The 18,868-nt window shown below is 46.0% G+C and overlaps 1 protein-coding gene across 7 annotated transcripts in view; it reads right to left on the bottom strand.

Annotated features, from left to right (window-relative positions):
* Positions 1–18,868, bottom strand: part of PSD3 (pleckstrin and Sec7 domain containing 3) — a 463,075-nt gene that overhangs the window by 28,097 nt on the left and 416,110 nt on the right. For all 7 annotated transcript variants that reach the window (XR_010377299.1, XR_010377300.1, XM_064477400.1 and 4 more), the window contains one exon: positions 16,171–16,314. Coding sequence is in view for 5 of the 7 variants with exons in the window: in XM_064477400.1 (XP_064333470.1) it covers positions 16,171–16,314 (144 nt within the window). In the remaining 2 variants the exon portion in view is untranslated. The remainder of the gene's footprint in view (positions 1–16,170; positions 16,315–18,868) is intronic.

The following is an 18,868-nucleotide window of genomic DNA, read 5'->3' as shown; positions in this document are numbered from 1 at the left end:
ATGTAACATACAACACTGTTAATTACATTTATCACGTTGCACATTACACCCCTAGGATTTATTTTTAACTGAAGTCTGCACCTTTGACCGCCTTCCTCCAATCCCCTCCCCACCCCCACCTCTGGCAACCACATGTCTGGTCTTTTTCACTATGAGTTTATTTATTCGTTTGTTTCTGATGTATAACTGACCTACAACACTGTTAGTTCCTGTTACACAACATAGTGATTCAATAGTTCTATACATTTCAAAATGATCACCATGGTGAGTCTAATTATGACCTGTCACCACACAATGATGCTACATAATTACTAACTGTATGTCCCACACTGCACATTTCCTGCCCCTGACTCCTCTATTCTGCAGCTGGAAGTTTGTACCTTTCCATCTTCCTCACCAGGTCCTCTCCTCCCCCACCCCCTCCCCTCTGGCCACCACCTGTGTGTCTATGACTCTGTTTCTGTTTTGTTGTTTGTTCATTTGTTTTCTTAGATTCCACACGTAAGTGAAATACAGCATTTGTCTTTCTCTGAGCATAATACCCTTCGCCAATGGCAAGATTTCATTGTTTTTTATGACTGAGTGGTGTTCCACATACACCACATCTTTATCCATTTATCGACTGATGGACACCTGGGCTGCTCCTATATCTTGGCTACTGTAAATAATGCTGCTATGAATACTGGGGTGCATGTATCTTTTTGAACTTTTCTTTGGATATTTACTGAGAAATGGAATTGCTGGATCATACAAGTAGCTGTATTTTTAGTTTTTTGAGGGACCTCTGTATGCTGTCCACAGAGGCTGCACCAATTTTTTTTTTTATCAAAGTATAGTTGATTTACAATGTTGTGTTAGTTTCAGGTGTACAGCAAAGTTACTCAGTTTTTTATGTATATGAAAGAACACACCATATAAACTGCCAACGAAGACAGGCGAAGTCTTCCAATATATATAAATTCTTCTGTCAGGTTCTTTTCCATTATAGATTATTATATTATATTGAATACAGTTCCCTGTACTCTACAGTAGATCCTTGTTGTTTATCTGTTGTATATAGAGTAGTCTGTACCTGTTAATCTCAAACTCCTAATTTATCCCTCCCCCCCAACCCTGCTGCACCAATCGACATTCCATCAACAGTGTAGGAGGGCTCCCTTTCCCCCACATCCTCGCCAACATGTGTTATTTGTGTTCTTTTTGACGGCGGCCATCCTGACAGGTGGGAGCTGCTCTCTCAGTGTTTCCCTAATGATGAGTGATGCTGAGCAGCTTTTCTTGTGCACCAGGTAGCGGTAACTGCAGATGAAAGCATCACTAATTGGTACACATTCCAATTTTAATAAAGAAGTTAGCACAGTAAAATAATAAAAAACTAAGCTTTTTTTCAGACAACTACATAAGGGTTTAATGCGGACATATGCTAATAAAAAATATGTCACCAGTGTTACACAGTAGCCCGTGCATCAGTGAAATCTAAGATTCTGTTCATTCTAGGAATTTAGAGACTTAATCTCTCTCTAAACCGCCTGGGTGGCAAGATTAAAATGCAGGAAAGGACTACTCTCAATACGAACAAGGTTTAGTAAAATGATCTAAAGGCAACTTCAGGACAGATTCAGAAACCCAATGTAAGGCACATGTTTCATGAAGCTGGGGGCATTTATACGATAAAGGGGCCATGAAAGACAATTCTTTGAGATGACGTGAAAGGGGACAAAAGGAGACAAGGTGACGGGGCCTATTTTCTTCTAGTTTTTGAAGAAACTGACACTGCTGAGGAAATTCACCTAAAAAATACCTGAAGAAAAGCCTTCATCCACTCATTCCACAGCTCCAGATGCAAAGGTGTTTTCCCCAGTAAATTACATCAGTGTGTCAATCAACAAACAAAAGGTGCAGCACAGAGGAGTGGCAGTATCTGAGTCAACAGATGAGAAGAAAAGACAAACCAAAGCAAAGGGTGGAAGCGGGGCAGAAACCAGGGCTGCTTGGTTGTTGAGAGAAATAAGGAAAAAGCAATGGGGGGTTGGCTCAGGAACTTTCAAATGGCTGTGCCCTATTTCTGAGTTAAAAAGGCTTACAGGGACAGAGGCGACTAAACCCAGTCATACAGCTTTGCTTTCTACCGTTCTCTGCAGCCAGGCCAAAAGCCTCTTCAAAATCCTTCAGGTAAACATCTTTAATCTCAGGGCTATTTGGGACAACTTGACAGACACTAACCCCTGTCCTTCTGGGATTACAGACCCACCCAAGTATGTAAAGCTCTGCTCCGGGGCTTTGGGGCCACATGCACACTGCCTCTGAGCAGAGGCAAGTGGCCCTGAACGGAGCCCTGAGGGGCGGAGCAGGGAGCACCGCTCTCCAAGTCCCTTCTCCGCGACGTCCTGCGTCGTTGAGGGGGACAAGTCAGACTTCTTCCTAACTCTGCAGCCACACGGGATCTCTGGGAGGTGTTCCATCCTTTCTTCCTTTCAGAGAAGGAAGATTCTTGTTCTTTTTTCTAGGCCCACTCTTGAAATTAAAGTTTTAAGTTAGAGCTGGTGTGTACTGAAAAGCAAACAACAGCAGTGAGTGTGTTGGTCACTTGTAAAGACCTGATGTGCAGGGCGGAGACTGAGAACCTGAGGACCATGGTCCAGGGGTCAATCTCGGCCAAAGAAGCCGGCAGGGATGGAGCAGCTAATGCCGTTGGCTGCTCTCCTGGCAGCCTCCTCTTTCAGAGAACAGAGCTGTGGTTTCTGATGAAGGTGGCAGTGTTCCAGCACCAGGACAGGAATTGTGGTCTAACCCAGATGTGACAACCCTCACCCCCCTGCCAGGCGCCCTGGCAGCCACATGGCCTAGACCCGGCCAATAGCACGCAAAGAGAGCTAACCAGGGTGCTTCCACGGAAGCAGATGAAACGGTGGAGGCTTGGCAGGCATTCTGGAATTTGAAACCATGAAATGACAAGCATGGAAACAAAAAAGCCCATGTGCCAAAGACAGCAAGTCAGAACTGCAGGGAGATCATCCAGCCTTGGTGGCAGGTCTCAATGAGCCAGCGACCAACTACTTCCAGTTTTCCTAAGTGACATGAAGAATGTTTACATTGTTTAAACACTTAGTCAAGTTTTCTGTTATTTGCAGACTTAATAAAATGGTTAACATTCAGCTTAGACTCACTCATAAAAAAATATTCCAACTGACCACAACAGTGGCTTAATTTCCAAAATACACTAACAGCTCATACAACTCAACAAGAAAAAAACCCAAAAAACCCAATCAAAAAATGGGCAGAAGACCTAAACAGGCATTTCTCCAAGGAGACATACACATGGACAACAGGCACGTGAAAAAATGCTCAATATCACTAATTATCAGGGAAATGCAAATCAGAACTACAAGGAGGTATCACCTCACTCCAGTGAGAATGGCATCATCAAAAAGTCTACAAATATTAAATGCTGGAAAGGATGTGCAGAAAAGGGAACCCTCCTACACTGCTGGTCAGAATGTAAATTGGTGCAGCTACTATGGAGAATAGTATGGAGGTTCCTTAAGAAACTAAAAATTGACTTATGCCATGATCCAGCAATCCCACTCCTGGGCATATATATGGAGGAAACTCTAATTCGAAGAGATACATACACCCCAATGTTCACAGCAGCACTATATACAATAGCCAAGACATGGAAGTAACCTAACTGTCCATCAACAATTGAACAGATAAAGAAGATATGGTGTGTATATATATATATGTATATATATATATATATATATATATATATATATATATATATATATATCTCCAATGGAATACTACTCAGCCATGAAAAAGAACAATGTCATTTGCAGCAACATGGATGGACCTAGAGATGATCATACTAAGTGAAGTAAGTCAAGTGAACATTGGGTGAGTGTATGAATGGGAAGAAGAAACAAATAGGAGAAAATAAAATTTCTCATAGCTGATAGAAAACATTTTGAACTCTCAGAATGGCAAATTCAAGAAAAATGAGAACAGACATAGATGCAGAGGGAGATGCCTGATGAGAACCTCCATCAGTAGCCTCTGGGGACACGCTCTCATCTCGTGTTGCACATTCCCATGTTTTCTACAAAAATGCCGAGGTCTGACCCTGAGGGGTACACACAGCAGAGACTCTGTGTCCTCCCTGTGTCCACGCACCCTGACCACGGCTCGCAAGACTCCACATGCGGCAAACCCTGCAGAGTGCGCTGGGGGTGGGCTGCATGCGTAGGACTGGGCTCTCTATACCCAGAAAGAAACAGAGTTGATCCTTCACTTCTGAGGTTCATAAAACAGACACGTTTTCTGAGCCTCTCTTATGTGGCAGGACATGAAGACCCACTTGGAGCTTTAAAAAAGTGAGAAACTGGACCATCGTATGTGGAGCATGGTGATTCTCTACTTAGACAGTGCCTAGATCTCACTGTGATGTGATGGGTGGCCTCTCAACTTACTTCTAACAGAAGCATCCACTGAAGGTAAGTCCACGGTTATTTATTTCTGAATTCCTGCGCCCGATGCCCCAGCGTGTGACTCCCAAGGAGGCACCAGGACCACACCTTCCCTCGGGTAAGTACCTCTACACTAACCCGGTGTCTCGGCTCCAGGGTCAGAGTAGTGACCTGGGAGGGAACCTGCTCCTGACACTAAACAAGTAAATAATAATAATATGGAAGTTTATACCTTTGCTCTGATAGGTCTGACATTGCTCTGATGACAATGCTTATAACCAGATGGTAAAAAGGGCAGAAGAAACAATCAAAAGCTAAATGTTTGAATTGATATAATTTCATGCCACAAAGCAATCGCCATGCAAGAATTAACACAGCTTCAGACAGAGCGCACTGAAAAGAAGATGGGCTGTAAAAAGCGCATCTCGGAGAAGCAATGCGGCGGTGAAAGAGCTGGCTCGGGCCACGTGGCCGCTGCCTAGTAAGAGCAGCACTGATTTATTTTCCTAAGTTGTCGTCAGTCTCCGTCACGTGCTGTCCTTCCAGGGGCGTCCTTCACCGGGGAGGGTGAAGGGAGTCTGAGCAGAGACGTGCCTCGGGGACAACTGCTGCCTTGGTCACGTTATTCGAGGTTTTGTCCCAGTCTCCGCGGATTCATTCTCAGATCAATTCTTCAAAATTTTAGAGCTGTAGGCCCTGCTTCACGCCTCAGGAATTCTCCAGCAGCGTGAACAGACTTCTAGCGATGTCACTGTAAGATCTAATTCCACCATCAGAAAAACTGGAGATGAGATTTGACCAAATCCAAGTCCAGGGGCTACTCTGCAGAGAAGTGCCTGAACTCTGTCTGGGGCTGTCCATTCAGCACGCTCTAAGAACAATGTCCTTCTGAGGATTTGCTATTTCCATGAAGCCTTCTGTAACCACCCAAAGCCAAAAACAATCCAAATGCTCAATGGCTTTTTTTTTTTTAAATAAAATCAAGTTCCTCACTCTGTAACCTCCTTACTACATTTTTTTTTCAATATGTATTTATGAAGTTGGTCTTCAGTCACCTGTGAGAACACTTCTCAAATACGTAGGAAAAATGTCCCTTTCACTGGCAGCAGTGACTTCAGGGAGGAACAAAAAAATGCAGCGTCTGAGGCCAAGCAAGCTGCAGCTTAGGGTGAATGTTAAGTGTTAAAAAATTAGTATTATTATTTGAAAAGAAGTTGAATCACATCCGTATATGAATGTACATGCACCTGACTGAGCAGTCTCTTTTCTCCTGAGCTCTGCGTACTGTTTTTCATTTCCTTTAGTAGAACTCAATCTCCTTTTGACCTCTGATACTCATGAATACAACAGTAACAGCGAATGAAAACAAAACTGCAATAATAAGTCTAACTCGGCACTGCCATTTGCATTCAGACCTCACCGCTTCAGCAATCAAGTCCTGAATACATTTCCGCCTGACATTTCCCTTTCTCGTGCATGCAGGGTAAGGCCGGTGTAACATGAAATGAGAGGAGCGCCAATAATGTCACGTACATAGCAAAGCACTTCTTGCTCCTAGATCTCCACACTGGCGAACAGAAATAAACCAAAAACTTAAAACAAGCCAACAAAACCAGAAGGAGCTCTTGAAGGAACCACTCATTCGAATAAAGGCTGAATTCTATAGGATGTTGGAGAACTCATTTGCAGAGACTTTTTTAAAAGAAAATGTTAAGGTTTTCCCCCTATGCGATCCCACTTCAGGTTTCTGCATGCGGTGGGAACCCACTGCCAAAATAGAGCAAATCTAGGCATTTTCAGTTTGTATACTTTGTATTTGTGGCTCTCTGGGAAAACTGGAGGCAGTGAATTCTGTGCTCCTCTCCGTCTACCTTTTGGCTCGATGGCTCTCTTAACGAACTTCCTGACTTCCGTTAAAAAGTAAACTAAAATAAAAAGCTGAGTTTTCATAATGTGATAAATGAGAACAGATCTGACTCCATACTGGATCTGTGCCTTTAGTTTTGACCACTGTGCCCTGTTTTCCAGGCTTAGTCTCGCCAGCGCTGCACCTTTTGGGAAACAATGTTGCCTTTAGCCTGAAATAGACAGGAGAGCCTATTCTCTGGTCGCTGACCTTTAAGGATGTCAGCACTTCTGCACTTAGGTAAAGATGGCAAGTTGCAAAATAGAGAATAACCTTTGTTTTGTTGGAGGTTTACAGGGACATCATGGCCTGACCCATGTGGATGGCTGCAAGAACAGAGAATTCCTGCAGCAAGGAGTTTGCAACAACGGACCCAACCCCCTCCCCTTTCTTTAGTATAAAAGGAGCCTGTATTCTCACTGGAGCAGGATGGTTCTCCAAGACATCATTCTGCCATCCTCTCAGTCTGCCGGCTTTCTGAATAAAGTCATTATTCCTTGCTCCAACACCTCGTCTCCTGGTTTACTGGCCTGCCGTGCAGCGAGCAGAACGAGTTTGGACTTGGGAACAACGATAAAGCGAGCAGAAGAGGTCAAAAAGCTCTAACAGACAAAAAGTACTGGGGTTGAGAACATCTTTTTTCTCCATCCTATGGTCCTGGCCTGACTGGCCTACCCTCCTCCAGTGACTGGTCTTTGCCAGGTGGCAGCTCAGCCCCACAGCCCTGCCCCGCGGGCTCCCACAGGCCCTGCTGGGAGTGAGCAGTGCTGGGTTGCCACCCCCTGTAAACCCCACTCTGCATTAGTACCCAGACTTTTATTTCTTCTTAGAAATGAAACTGAAAATACTTCATTTAAAAGTCCACAAAGCTCACATAGGAAAAGGAACACTGTATTTTCTAGATAGAAAATCCAAGAAGTGAACTGTCCAGTTCCCCCCCAGCCACGGTCAATCCTGCAGCCCCAATGGGCACCAGGCTCCTGCCCAACGTGAGGGTTTTGGCAATAGATATGTTATAAAATTACCTGGAAAAAGAAAATTCACCTTGCCTGGATCAGTGGGATTAAAAAGTCTGCTGTTCAGCAAAATGAGGCAAAAACAAATTGCCCTTTGAAATACAGGGATGTGAAGTTAAGTTGCTACATACCCAAGATGAGTAATTTGAGCTGGAAAAATACAACTTCTCTGGAAAGAGGCTAAAGTTAACTTCTGTGGGATAAAAATTAGTCTCTCGCTAAATTTTTCTTTAGGAACTCACACCTAAAACAAAATTTTAGTTTGTTATGACAACATTTTTATACAGGCCACGCTCCTAATCCTTTGGTTTATATTTTGTTTGTGCTTCTGGGCGTAATGAGACGCCCTAAGTCGCCCACCGTGTCCCCCAGGAGCACGCCCCCGGCTCCCAAACCACAGTGCCAGGCATGAGGGGGCAGGTCAGTCTTCGCAGGAAATTTTGGAAGTAGGGTTTCAGGGAGCATTGAAGGACCTTTGCTCTAAACTGAGACAGGAGGGACGGGGGCAGGGCACCGTCATTAAAGGAATGACACAGCAGTGAGCACCAGGACCAGTAGACCCTGAGCTTCAGTATACGCTCCTCATAACACAGTAGCTGCAAATGGTCCTCCCGCAGGTGCCAGGACAGCTCCCAGGCTGACTGAAGGTCAAAAAGTGCGTGGTGGCCCAGTTCCTGGGAATCCCAGCCCCTTCCCCGAAGTAGTTGGACTAATCCTGCCCCTTGTTAGCACTGAAGTGACTGAGCCCATGAAAACTAGCAACACGATGCCTCGTGGCCGCCTCCCTCTGAGGCGGCCCGCGCTCTGCCTATGGAGCGTGCATCTCTCTGAATAAATCCACCCTCACTCAACTGTGGCTCGCTCTTGAATTCTTCGTGTGCGAAGCCAAGGACCCCCACTTGGCGGGGTGTGTCCCAGGCTGAGACAAGGGACACCACCATCCTCTCACCCCACATTTTCCTGTATCAAAATTGCCTTCCCCACCAGTCTCCCATGCCACATCATCCCCAAAATATATTAATCACTTCTGAGTTTAAAGCAGTTTTACCCCCTGTGTCCCCAGTTTGGATGTCCCTATAACATCTGAGCAGTTCTGTGTCCAATTCCGAGCCTCTCTTGGTAAAGTGTCTTCAACCTGTGGGGTCAGAATCTGGAGCAGCCAGGCCTGAGCAAGGCCCCTGCTCCTTCCAGTCTCGGGTTCCACGCGGGCAGAGTGAGGGGAGCGGTAACCGTCCAGGACCCTCCTCCAAGCCTCGCTGGGCACTCCTGCAGGAAGTCTGGGCTCCGGGGGGCCCGCCCCCACCTCCAGTGAGGGCTGGGCTGAGTCCCTGCACAGACATCTCCTGGCTGGCACAGGATTTTGCTCTAAGATTTCCAGAAACAAAATAAAAACCATTTCAAGTTTTACTACCAGTCTACTGAGTAACTGAGCTGGACACACCTACCAGCCCTCAGTAGCCAGCTGCCCTCAAACAGCCCATCCCCTCAGCTCAGGTGCCCAAGCAAACACAGGTTCAAAAGTCTCACATCCAAAGCACACAGACTCTTACAGAAAATAGTAGGAAAACACCCTAAGGGAGTAAGACAGGGTAAAAACAAAAAAGCAGCATCAGCCCAGGAAATGGCTCACAGCGCCCGCAGCCAGCACACTAACGGGTGAGGACAGCCATCTACCCAAAGGGGAAGGGGTCCACTGGCATTGCTCGCCTGAGAATCTCTTTGTGGGGAGATGGATGAGGGCTTTATTCTCACAAGTCATGGAGGTGACAGCCCTCACCCCAGGTGGGCTTCCTCGTTACTGACCCCCTCACCCAGAAGTAGGGACAAAATAGTCTATGACTGGCACGGCACCGGGACTGTTGGATCAGAACGAACCTGCACCCACGCCGTCATCCGGCCTCCCCGGCCCTGGCTGGCTTCTAAGCAGGTCACGTGGTCTCTCCACGTGCTGCCCTGGACAGGAGCCACTGCCTCACGTGGCTCCAGAGCACGAGAAATGTGGCCACCCTGCACGGAGATGTGCCCCAAGTACAAACTTGGAAGACTCAGGAAGGAAAAAAACAATGTACAGTAGCTTCGTGGTTTATATTGATGACATGTGGAAATGATACTGTGTTGGACACGTGTTACAGTGGAAAAAGCTTATTACAAAGAATTCCACCTGTTTCCTTTTATGTTTAAGTGCAGCTACTAGAAAGCTTAAAAGGACATATGTGGTTTGCATTATATCTCTATTGCACAGAGCTGCCTTATCCCCTGGTGTCCCCAAATCTAAATATTCTTTTTTTTAAAGCTTTTTTGGGGGAAGGGGGAGGTAATTAGGTTTATTTATTTATTTTTTAGAGGAGGCACTGGGGATTGAACCCAGGACCTTGTGCATGCTAAGCACGCACCCTACCACCTGAACTATACCCTCCCCGTTTCAAATCCAAAGACTCTTTGTTCTGCGTTTAACCACACCCTTAGGGATCACCGTGAGAGTAAGTTAATCTAATGAAGTAACTGGGGTGAGTATGGCACTCATCAAGAATACAGAGTTGGAAGGGACCTGATTGGTCAGTTCACCCAATCCCATGTCATTTTCACAGGCAGGAAACTGAGGTACAGAGAGGATCCCCATGTACCAAACACATCAAGGATGAGACTAAACTGCCCCCTAACTTCCAGTCCAGCCCCGTTCCTAATTACACTATTTTGTTACTGCAAGCATTTGCCCTTTCCTTGCAGACAGTACCTTAGACCAAAGGAGTGACCCTCCTCGGAGCTGACATTCCCGGCGTGAGGGAGGATTTAGGGTCAGGGAGTCACTCTAGGTCCATGACCAGCCGTGTGTTCTGCCTTCTTAATCATGTATTTACAATGTGATCCAAAGGACCCTGTTACTAAGCGTCTCCTCCCTTCAAAAGTGGCATCATTTACAGATGAAGCCCCAGAGCACGTCAGCCCTGTCTCAGCCTGTCAGACACAACCCACTTCCAAATGGCAAGCATCGTGTCCTGTTCCTAACTGGGCTTGGTGCCCGCCAACTGCTGATCCTTGGTCTCTAGGTTTTGACTCCAAACACTTCATCTCCTACTAGAAACAGGAAACTCTTAAATTCTCCCAAGAGTTCTATTAACCTGCCACACCTTGGCTCAGATCCAGACACACAACCACCTCGTGCTGTTTTCTGTGAAGGAGATGACACAGGATTCCCGGCTAGACTCTGTTACTGAGAGTGAGACTTGCTACTGATCTTCTTTGAGGAAGTTAATGGAACGCCATCCCTGCTTTCACCAGGGAGAGGAAGGGTAACCACACCATCTCTGTACTGTTGAGACCGAGGCCACTTACTAATGAACAGCCAGATCATTTTGTCTCAGAGGTGGCTGTGCCTGGTGACAGCTGGCCTTGCACTGAGATACGCCCTTGCACTGCTCCCGTGAGAGGAAATGTGAAAATTACTTCTTTGATGGTGACAAAGACTGAGCGATCCGCAGAAACAGAGCTAAGATCACAACCAGAGAATCTGTTCAAAAAGAAATACATCAACCCACCCACCTGCCATGCAGCAAACAACCCAACAGTAAGACTGAGGGCTTACGAGCAGAACTTTCTATCGTGTGCACTTCCGGAGCTGAGCTGTTTGAGTTCCCTTAATGTCGCCACATGGGACACGCTCTTATTCTCAGAGAGCAAGGTTCAGAAGGAATCATACCCTTTCACATGCCACCAAAAATGAGACATTCAGAAAAAAACGTATCATGCCTCAAGAGTGTCCTAGATTTTCTTGATTGAACATATTCTGTCCCAGGAGATTTATATGCCTTGTTAGAATGGACATTTGTTGTTTCTATAATTGAATTCCCTAGCCATGTGGTGGGCATGGGTCCTGCCTGCCTTGAGCCGTAAGCATATGCTACCCCAGGTCGAAATTTGGGAGTGGGTATGCCGCGGAGTCTAGCCCAGGGAGCCAAGGGGACTTTATTCCGCATCTGGTTGAGCTATCAGGGAAGTGGACTTTTCTTCCTGCTGGATTGGAGCCTGAAAACCAACATACATGGAAGTAGCTGCTTTCTAACCATGAAGAGACAGTTGATTCCAAAGCCCGTGTTCAAAGATCTAAGACACGAAGCACATCCAGCTGTCGCCGCCTCTGTAAGAGGGATGGCAACCTCGAGCGCCTTCGGAGGCCAACATCACAAACGCGGACTGCTGCCGGACGTGATGTACCAGGGAGCGGCGGGCAGGACACTGCCTGTCATCCCTCAATGCATGCAAACCCCAGGGAAGACAAATACAATGCTGCGATGGCCATCAGGTTGCCACCTGGCTCGTCAGCGATCCCGGCGCCTCTGCCAGCCCGGCCTCAGTAACTGTCCTCAGTAACCCCTCACTGACAGCCAGGAAGGGGCTACAGCCTCCCTTTCCCTCCTCCCATCTAAGGACTAATAACTTCAGCCACTGAAAACATCTTACACCTTAAATCACATGAGAAACATCCCGGAGCAAACAGTATCTCCACTTTAACTGCCAGTGAGGAAACACAGAGCTAATTTCTGGGGCCAAGTACTGTGCGAGCGAGGGTATTTCTTTAATGGGGCTGCTTCCGAAAGGGCCCAGAAGGATGCCCGCCCAGCTCAGCCTGCTGGGATCTGAGTGGCTAGAGCTCTGTACGTTTTTATACCTGACACAAACGATCCACCTGGCCTACATCCTGACAGATTTCCAAACGTAGCAGAAGCATAGAGATCGAGTCACACATTTTTAAGCAAAAAGGGAACTGAATAAAACAGAAGGGAGTGAGGCTTTTTCTGATTTCTATATTTTGAAACTGGGAAATGATGGTGAATTTCTTAATGTGGACACATGGTGCCTGAGAACTCTTTCAAAGGTGAGATTACATTCCAAGTGAACCCATCTACATAAGTTACAGCCACAACTTGGGGGAACCAGTTCAGTCACACAAAACAACAGCACCCCCCATGAATACTCAGCAAGACAGACGTGAGAACTTGGTCGAGCACAGCCATTCTGAGTGAGCAGCTTTAAGTAAAAGCGAGTCTTCTAACAGGCCAAGGCCAAGGTGGATGGAGGTCCCCTTGTTCTCTGCAGATTTTTTTATAGACTTCAAAAATAAACAAACATCCCTGAATCTTCTTATTTACCAGAGTTTCTAATTATTTACTGTCACTCAGGGTTTGGGGACTTTATAGGCATAGAGCCTTGTGAATCCGGCCCACCGAGATGAACGGTTTGTACTCAGTGCACTTGGGATACAAACAACTGAACTGCCTTGAGTTAGAAGTAACCCCTGGTGTTATTGCCACCCACTTCACATTCTAACAAGATAAAGGTCTCTTCTTTACCAAGCTGTGAAAATGACAAGAAGTGCCCTGAAACCACAGGGAGGCCCTTGCTGCAGGGACAGGGGAGAGAGCCCATTCCTGCCTGTGGCTCTTCCCTGGTGACAAGGACGCAGGTGGGATTCAGCTCCCCTTTCTAGCACTGCCCCTCTGAGGTCACACGGAACTGCAGACACTGCTGTCTGTCCCATCACGGTGGTTTTCACAGGAGCTACAACGCATCCTCTGATGTTGCATCCCATGTGTTCACTCAACAGATACGTACTGAGCACTCAGCCCACATGGAGAAGCTGAGGCTTGAGCGGGAACCAGACAGACAGGATGCTCAGCGGCTCCCACACCGCACTCCAGTCCCACTCAGGGACTGGAGCAGCCTGCGAGGGAGCAGCGGGGGAAGCCAAGCCCCGAACGCTCCGCAGAGCATCGGCACAAACACACACCAGAGGCGAGTTCTGGCGGGTGACCCACCAGCAAGGTGGACCCCATGAGACATGCTGCTTCCATTTTAGGTTAGTGAAAAATAATGTTCACTGGATTATTTTTACAAAAACCTTTCTAGATAACGTCTAGAAAGTGAGGTGCCGGGCCACCTTTCTGGGGAGATGCAGGTTAACGCCTTCTGACGGGCAGTCCCACACGCCTGACCTGTCACCGTATGAGTCTGGAGTTAATGAGCCAAGGTCCTGGAATGCCAGCTCCAGGCTCCTTGACGTGACAGTCTGAAGAAAGAAAGACTTAGCCCCACAACCGTGGGTCTAAGTTCATGGGAAATGACAATGCTGGCCTCTGCTGGGTTATGTTTTTGGAAGAGGGGCCCCACAGTAGCTTCAAGCAGCGGCAGCCTCTCTGTGATCCTGCTACCCCCGCCCCCGGGGACAGAGAGTCAAGGGCTCAAAGCAAGGTGCTGAGCGCTAGAAGCAGGGGACCGAGGTGTCGGGAAATTTAATTAGCATGTGTGAAACTAAAAGGGCCTGTGGCTGAAAGCCACTCCAGGAGTGTGAAGGATTATGATTGCTTTTGGAGAACTCCCATTTCCCAAGCATGAACAAGTGTGGACAAAGATGAGCTGCTTGGGTTTTTTTGTTTGTTTTTTAAAAAGTATCTTTTCAAGTCTTTTGCTGGTAAGGCTTCCAAAGTTTTTGCTGGTAAACTTCCTACCTCTCCTGAAAGGAAGATTTCACTTCGTCTGCCCAGAGCAAGGACCTGCTTAAGCATGAATAAAACTAGTACATGGATCTGCAGTGGACTGAATGCCACTTTTTTTTCCACAGAAATGTTATATAATTCAGGAAGATACTTTTAAAAGCTTCCATGAAAGATACATACACCCCAATGTTCACAGCAGCCAAGATGTGGAAACAACCTAAATGTCCGTCAACAGATGACTGGATAAAGAAGGTGTGGTATATTTATACAATGGAATACTACTCAGCCATAAAAACAATAAGATAATGCCATTTGCAGCAACATGGATGGTCCTGGAGAATGTCATTCTAAGTGAAGTTAAGTCAGAAAGAGAAATACCACATGATTATCACTCATATGTGGAATCTAAAAAAACAGAAGATACTAATGAACTTACCTATAAAACAGAAACAGACAAAGCAAACAAACATGGTTACTGGAGGGAAAGGGGGTGGGAAGGGGTAAACTGGGAGTTCGAGATTCACAAATACTAACTACCATGTATAAAATAGATAAAAAAACAAATTTCTTCTGTATAGCACAGGGAGCTGTATTCAATATCCTGTAGTAATCGATAAGGAAAAAGCAGATGAAAACAAACATCTGTATGTATATGTATGACTGAATTACACCAGAAATTGACACATTGTAACTGACTATACTTCAATAAAAAAATAAAATACATAGAGTCGTCCATGAAATCCTTTCCAATTCAAGAAGACAGCACAGAGAAATGATGAGATAGAGACCTGAGGTCCCTGCATCCCAGGGGCTCCCAGTCTCGTGCAGGGGAGGTGCTGTGGAATCCACCACAGATGTGAGGACTCACTGAAGTCACTGTCACCCAGACCACCGTGCAGGACTGTACCGGTGGGTTTAGAGCAGGCTTTTAGTACGAGGGGTTTGGGCTGCATCTTGAAAGATGACCAGGACTTGAAGAAATGAAATGAGGGGAAGAGCATCTGGGGCAGAAGAAAGTGAACAAAGGCACACACGTGTGTCTGGGGAGAGCAGACTGGGGAGAAGTGTGACTGATACACATGGAGGGAAGACAGAAGGAACCCAAACCCTCGCACATTAAGGGCTGGGACTTGATTTGAAGATTAACTTGGGGAAAACCAAGGGCAGTTGCTGAACAGAATGCCTTTGAGAACTAACTGTTGGGAGTACGGAGGATGAAATGAAGATAGTCGGGGGCAACGGCAGGCAGGGGTGAGGGATGGAACACCTGGGACCTGAGGGAGGAGGATTAAAAGCAATGCCCAGGGCGAGGAGGGGACGGGGAGCGACATGGCAGGGGTGGGGTGCCGGGATCTGGTCCTGATTAGATTCTGGGGGTTCAGGGGCCAGGGCGAGGGTGCTCAGATGATGCTACGTTTCACGCCTGAGGAAGAAACAGGACTGTAAGACGGGAAATGGGGGGGTGAATGAGTAATACTGACTAGAGCTGCAATGAAAAGGAACAAACAGCTAAGGACAGATTCAGCACGCCCAACAGAAAAAGATATTATGTAAAAACTTAAAAAAACAGTTGTTCTGCATTCTGGACTACATGCTACTTAAAAAAAAAATAGACACTCTGAATGTCTTACAGTGGCAGCTGGAGGGGTTAAGAGTCAGGACCCCGCCTGACCCTGACACTGTCTAATCTGGGAGAGAATTTAGCCCAACATAACATCTACTATATATATGGCTTTTGACTTGCTTTAGAATTTTCCATCTTTCCAGAGTTTACGAGTCCTCCCCATGCTTTCTTATGACCACACTTGTTGGAGGATATGGATGAGCCCCAACTCAGTTAAGCGACTGCCTTGTGAAGGGCAGAGCGTGGTGGGAGGAACATGCACCGGTTGCCTAGCAGCAGGAGCACGCAGGAAAAAGCATCGTGTGGCTCGTTTCCTCCACGGTGCTTTTTCTGACTCCAGCTCTGCTGGAAGAGAGGCAGAAATAGAGGGAGCAGCTGCCCGCCCGGCGTGTCCAGCCACCGTTGTTTTCATCTTCAGCGGGCACACGCCATTCCAATAGGCAGGCTGTTTGCTTTTAAGCGCACAGACGGATGGTTACTCTTTGATGCTCAGACAGAAAACTGCACAAGAGGGGCCACTGTGACCCAGACCAGGCCCGGAGCTCCCAAGGGAGAGGCCGGGTCAAGGTGCATCCCCCCCGAATACAGTAACAATAAAAAGACTGCCTCGTGGAAGAGTCACTGAGTAGCTCGGATACAGGCATTGGTTACATTTAGGTCAACACACCTCAAACTCCAGGTAGTGATCTTTCAGCTTGTACTCATCCACCTCCTTGGCTTTGACTTTCTTGTCTGGCGGGTAGGAGCGGTGCTCAGCCAGCTCCGTGGCGATCTGCTTCAGCTTGCTTTCATGAGATTTCAGCTGCTCCTCCTGCAGGAAAGTGTTCAGCCGTTTAGCATCCAGGAAATAGATCAATAGACTATTGCATACTTTTGACAAAAGCCCCTATGTAACAGAAAAGAACAAATCTGACTCCATATTAGATCTGTTCCTTTTGGCTTTAGCCCTGTGCCCTGCTTTCTAAGCTCAGTCTTGCTAGCTCTGCACCTTTTGTGAAACAGCGTTGCCTTTAGCCCAAAATAGACAGGAGAGCCTATTTTCAAGGCTCTGACCATTAAGGATATTAACACTTTTGTACTTAATAAAAAGTTGCAGGATAGATAGAAAATAACGTTCCTTGTGTTAGAGGTTTTACAGGGGCACCCTGACCTGACCCATGTGGACAGCTGCAAGAACAAAGGATTTCTGCAGCAAGAAGTTTGCAACAACCAATCACGCCCCCACCCGTTTTTACTAAAAAAGGAGCCTGAATGCTGACTTGGGTGGGATGGCTTTCCAAGACGTTACTCAGCCATCCTCTTGGTCTGCTGGCTTTCCAAATAAAGTCGCTGTTCCTGGCCCCAACACCTTGTCTCCCGATTTACTGTCCTGTTGTGGAGTGAGCAGAACGAGTTTGGACTCAGCAACACTTATTATGAATGACTTTAATTCAGCAGGTCCCTAGTCACAAAACCAAATGCTTCCTAAGCCCTCGGTCAGGTGCACCTGCCGCGGAGTTGAGACTAGCCCGAGAGCAGGCCAAGCCCCCGCGGCCCAGTCAAGCACCTGCCTGAGGGCCGCGCAATCTGCTTTTCTAGTTCATGGCCACTCAGCAGTGTCCTGTCTGTCACAGTGGGTGAAGACCTATCTGCATATTTTTCCCCTTTTTTGAGACAAGCAATGCCGTCAAGAAATAATTTTCTGAAAGCTGATATTTTAAAATATGCAGCAATCTATGCTTTCTCTTGCAGGAGAGTACAGGTTCTGACTTCCTTCAATCACAAATTTCATGGACGAATGTTTAACTTGTTTTCAGGTTTCTCTGGTTTCTATTATAAATAACGCTGCACTGAACATTCTTACACGTCGCCTAGTGAATATGAGCACTTATAATCTCCTGACAGCATACACTCAGACCTTGTTTTATTGCATTCACAGATACGGCATTTGTTTTTCAAACTGAAGGTCTGTGGAAACCCTGCATCGAGAAAGTCTATCGACGCTGTTTTTCCAACAACATTTGCTCACTTTGTGTCTCTGTGTCACATTTTGATAATTCTCATATCTCAGACTTGTTCATCATGATTATATTTGTTGGGGGGAATTGTGATCGGCGAGCCTTATGTCGCTACTGCAACTCACTGAAGTTGAGCACTTTCAAGCAATTCAGTTGTTTTTAAATTAAGATACGTATGTTGCTTTTTTAGACACAATGCTACTGTACATTTAATAGACTAAAGGGGAAACAGAACTTTTGTATACACTGAGAAACCAAAAAAAAATCTGTTGTGGTATCTGTCTGATGGCAGTGGTCTGAAACCAAACCCACAACGTCTCTGAGGTCTGCCTGTGATCACCCAGATGTGAATTTCTGGGTTTTAGACAATGTACATCTTTAACATGACACTAAACCGTTTTCCAAAGTGTTTGCACTAGTTTACATTTCCACAGTAGGCTCGAAAGTTTCCAATGCTCCGCGTCCTTGCGAAAGTTTGCTATCATACTTGCAAATTTTTGCTAATTTCATGGGTATAAAATGGTAATCCACCGTGACTTGAATTTTTATTTTCCTGAGTACAAGTGAGGATGAACATTTTTTTCATACGTTTCATGGGCTTCCTCTTCTGTGAACTGGCTGCTGAAATAGTGGACATATTTTGATAATTGGTCCAGATTTGTAAAGTACAGTGATTTGCAGTTTACAAAAAAAAAATTATTTTCCTTTTTGGTTAATAAAACAATTCAAACAATCAGTACGAACTTCTCTGCAGTTTTTGGACTTGGGCTCTGTGTAAATATTCTTCCCCCCAAAGCTTTAGGTTTAGACTTCTCGATCTTGAATGTTTAAAGGTCTCTTTCTGGTTGAATAAATCCCAACTTCTATTTATTTTAATGAGGAATAAATGTCAGCACAACATTACGTAAAACATACTATACTTCCCACTTTCCTACCATTACCAAGGTTTCCCAGGTTTATGCATTGCTATTATAAGCTATGATTTATAAACCTATTTCTATAAGCACAAAGGGCTAGTTGTTTTTGAGCTGTACTTTTACGAAGAAACTAGTCAAAGGAATGCTGAAATTCTACGTGCAGTGCTTCACTCCAATTTCACTGCCTTCCTGAAGCAAGAATCAAGGAAGGCACCTCAGAATGAAAGCACTGTAAAATCACATTTCTTAAATCTATTTTGGCCAGGGAAATGAAGATACCAAGTGGATCCTGGGGCACAGATACAGGTAAACCAGGCCAACTGTTCCAAAGCTGGAATCCCACGGTAAGGGAGAGACACAGACGTCCTGACAGAACTGATGTAAAAGCGGGGAGAGAGGCAGCCGCCCATTCTCAGACTCACACGGTGCAATCTGTAATGTTCACGGTGAA

This window comes from Camelus dromedarius, chromosome 22, assembly GCF_036321535.1.
Source record: "Camelus dromedarius isolate mCamDro1 chromosome 22, mCamDro1.pat, whole genome shotgun sequence".
Taxonomy (NCBI): domain Eukaryota; kingdom Metazoa; phylum Chordata; class Mammalia; order Artiodactyla; family Camelidae; genus Camelus; species Camelus dromedarius.
Note: the sequence above shows the minus strand (reverse complement) of the source record. Positions and strands in the feature narration are given on the sequence as shown.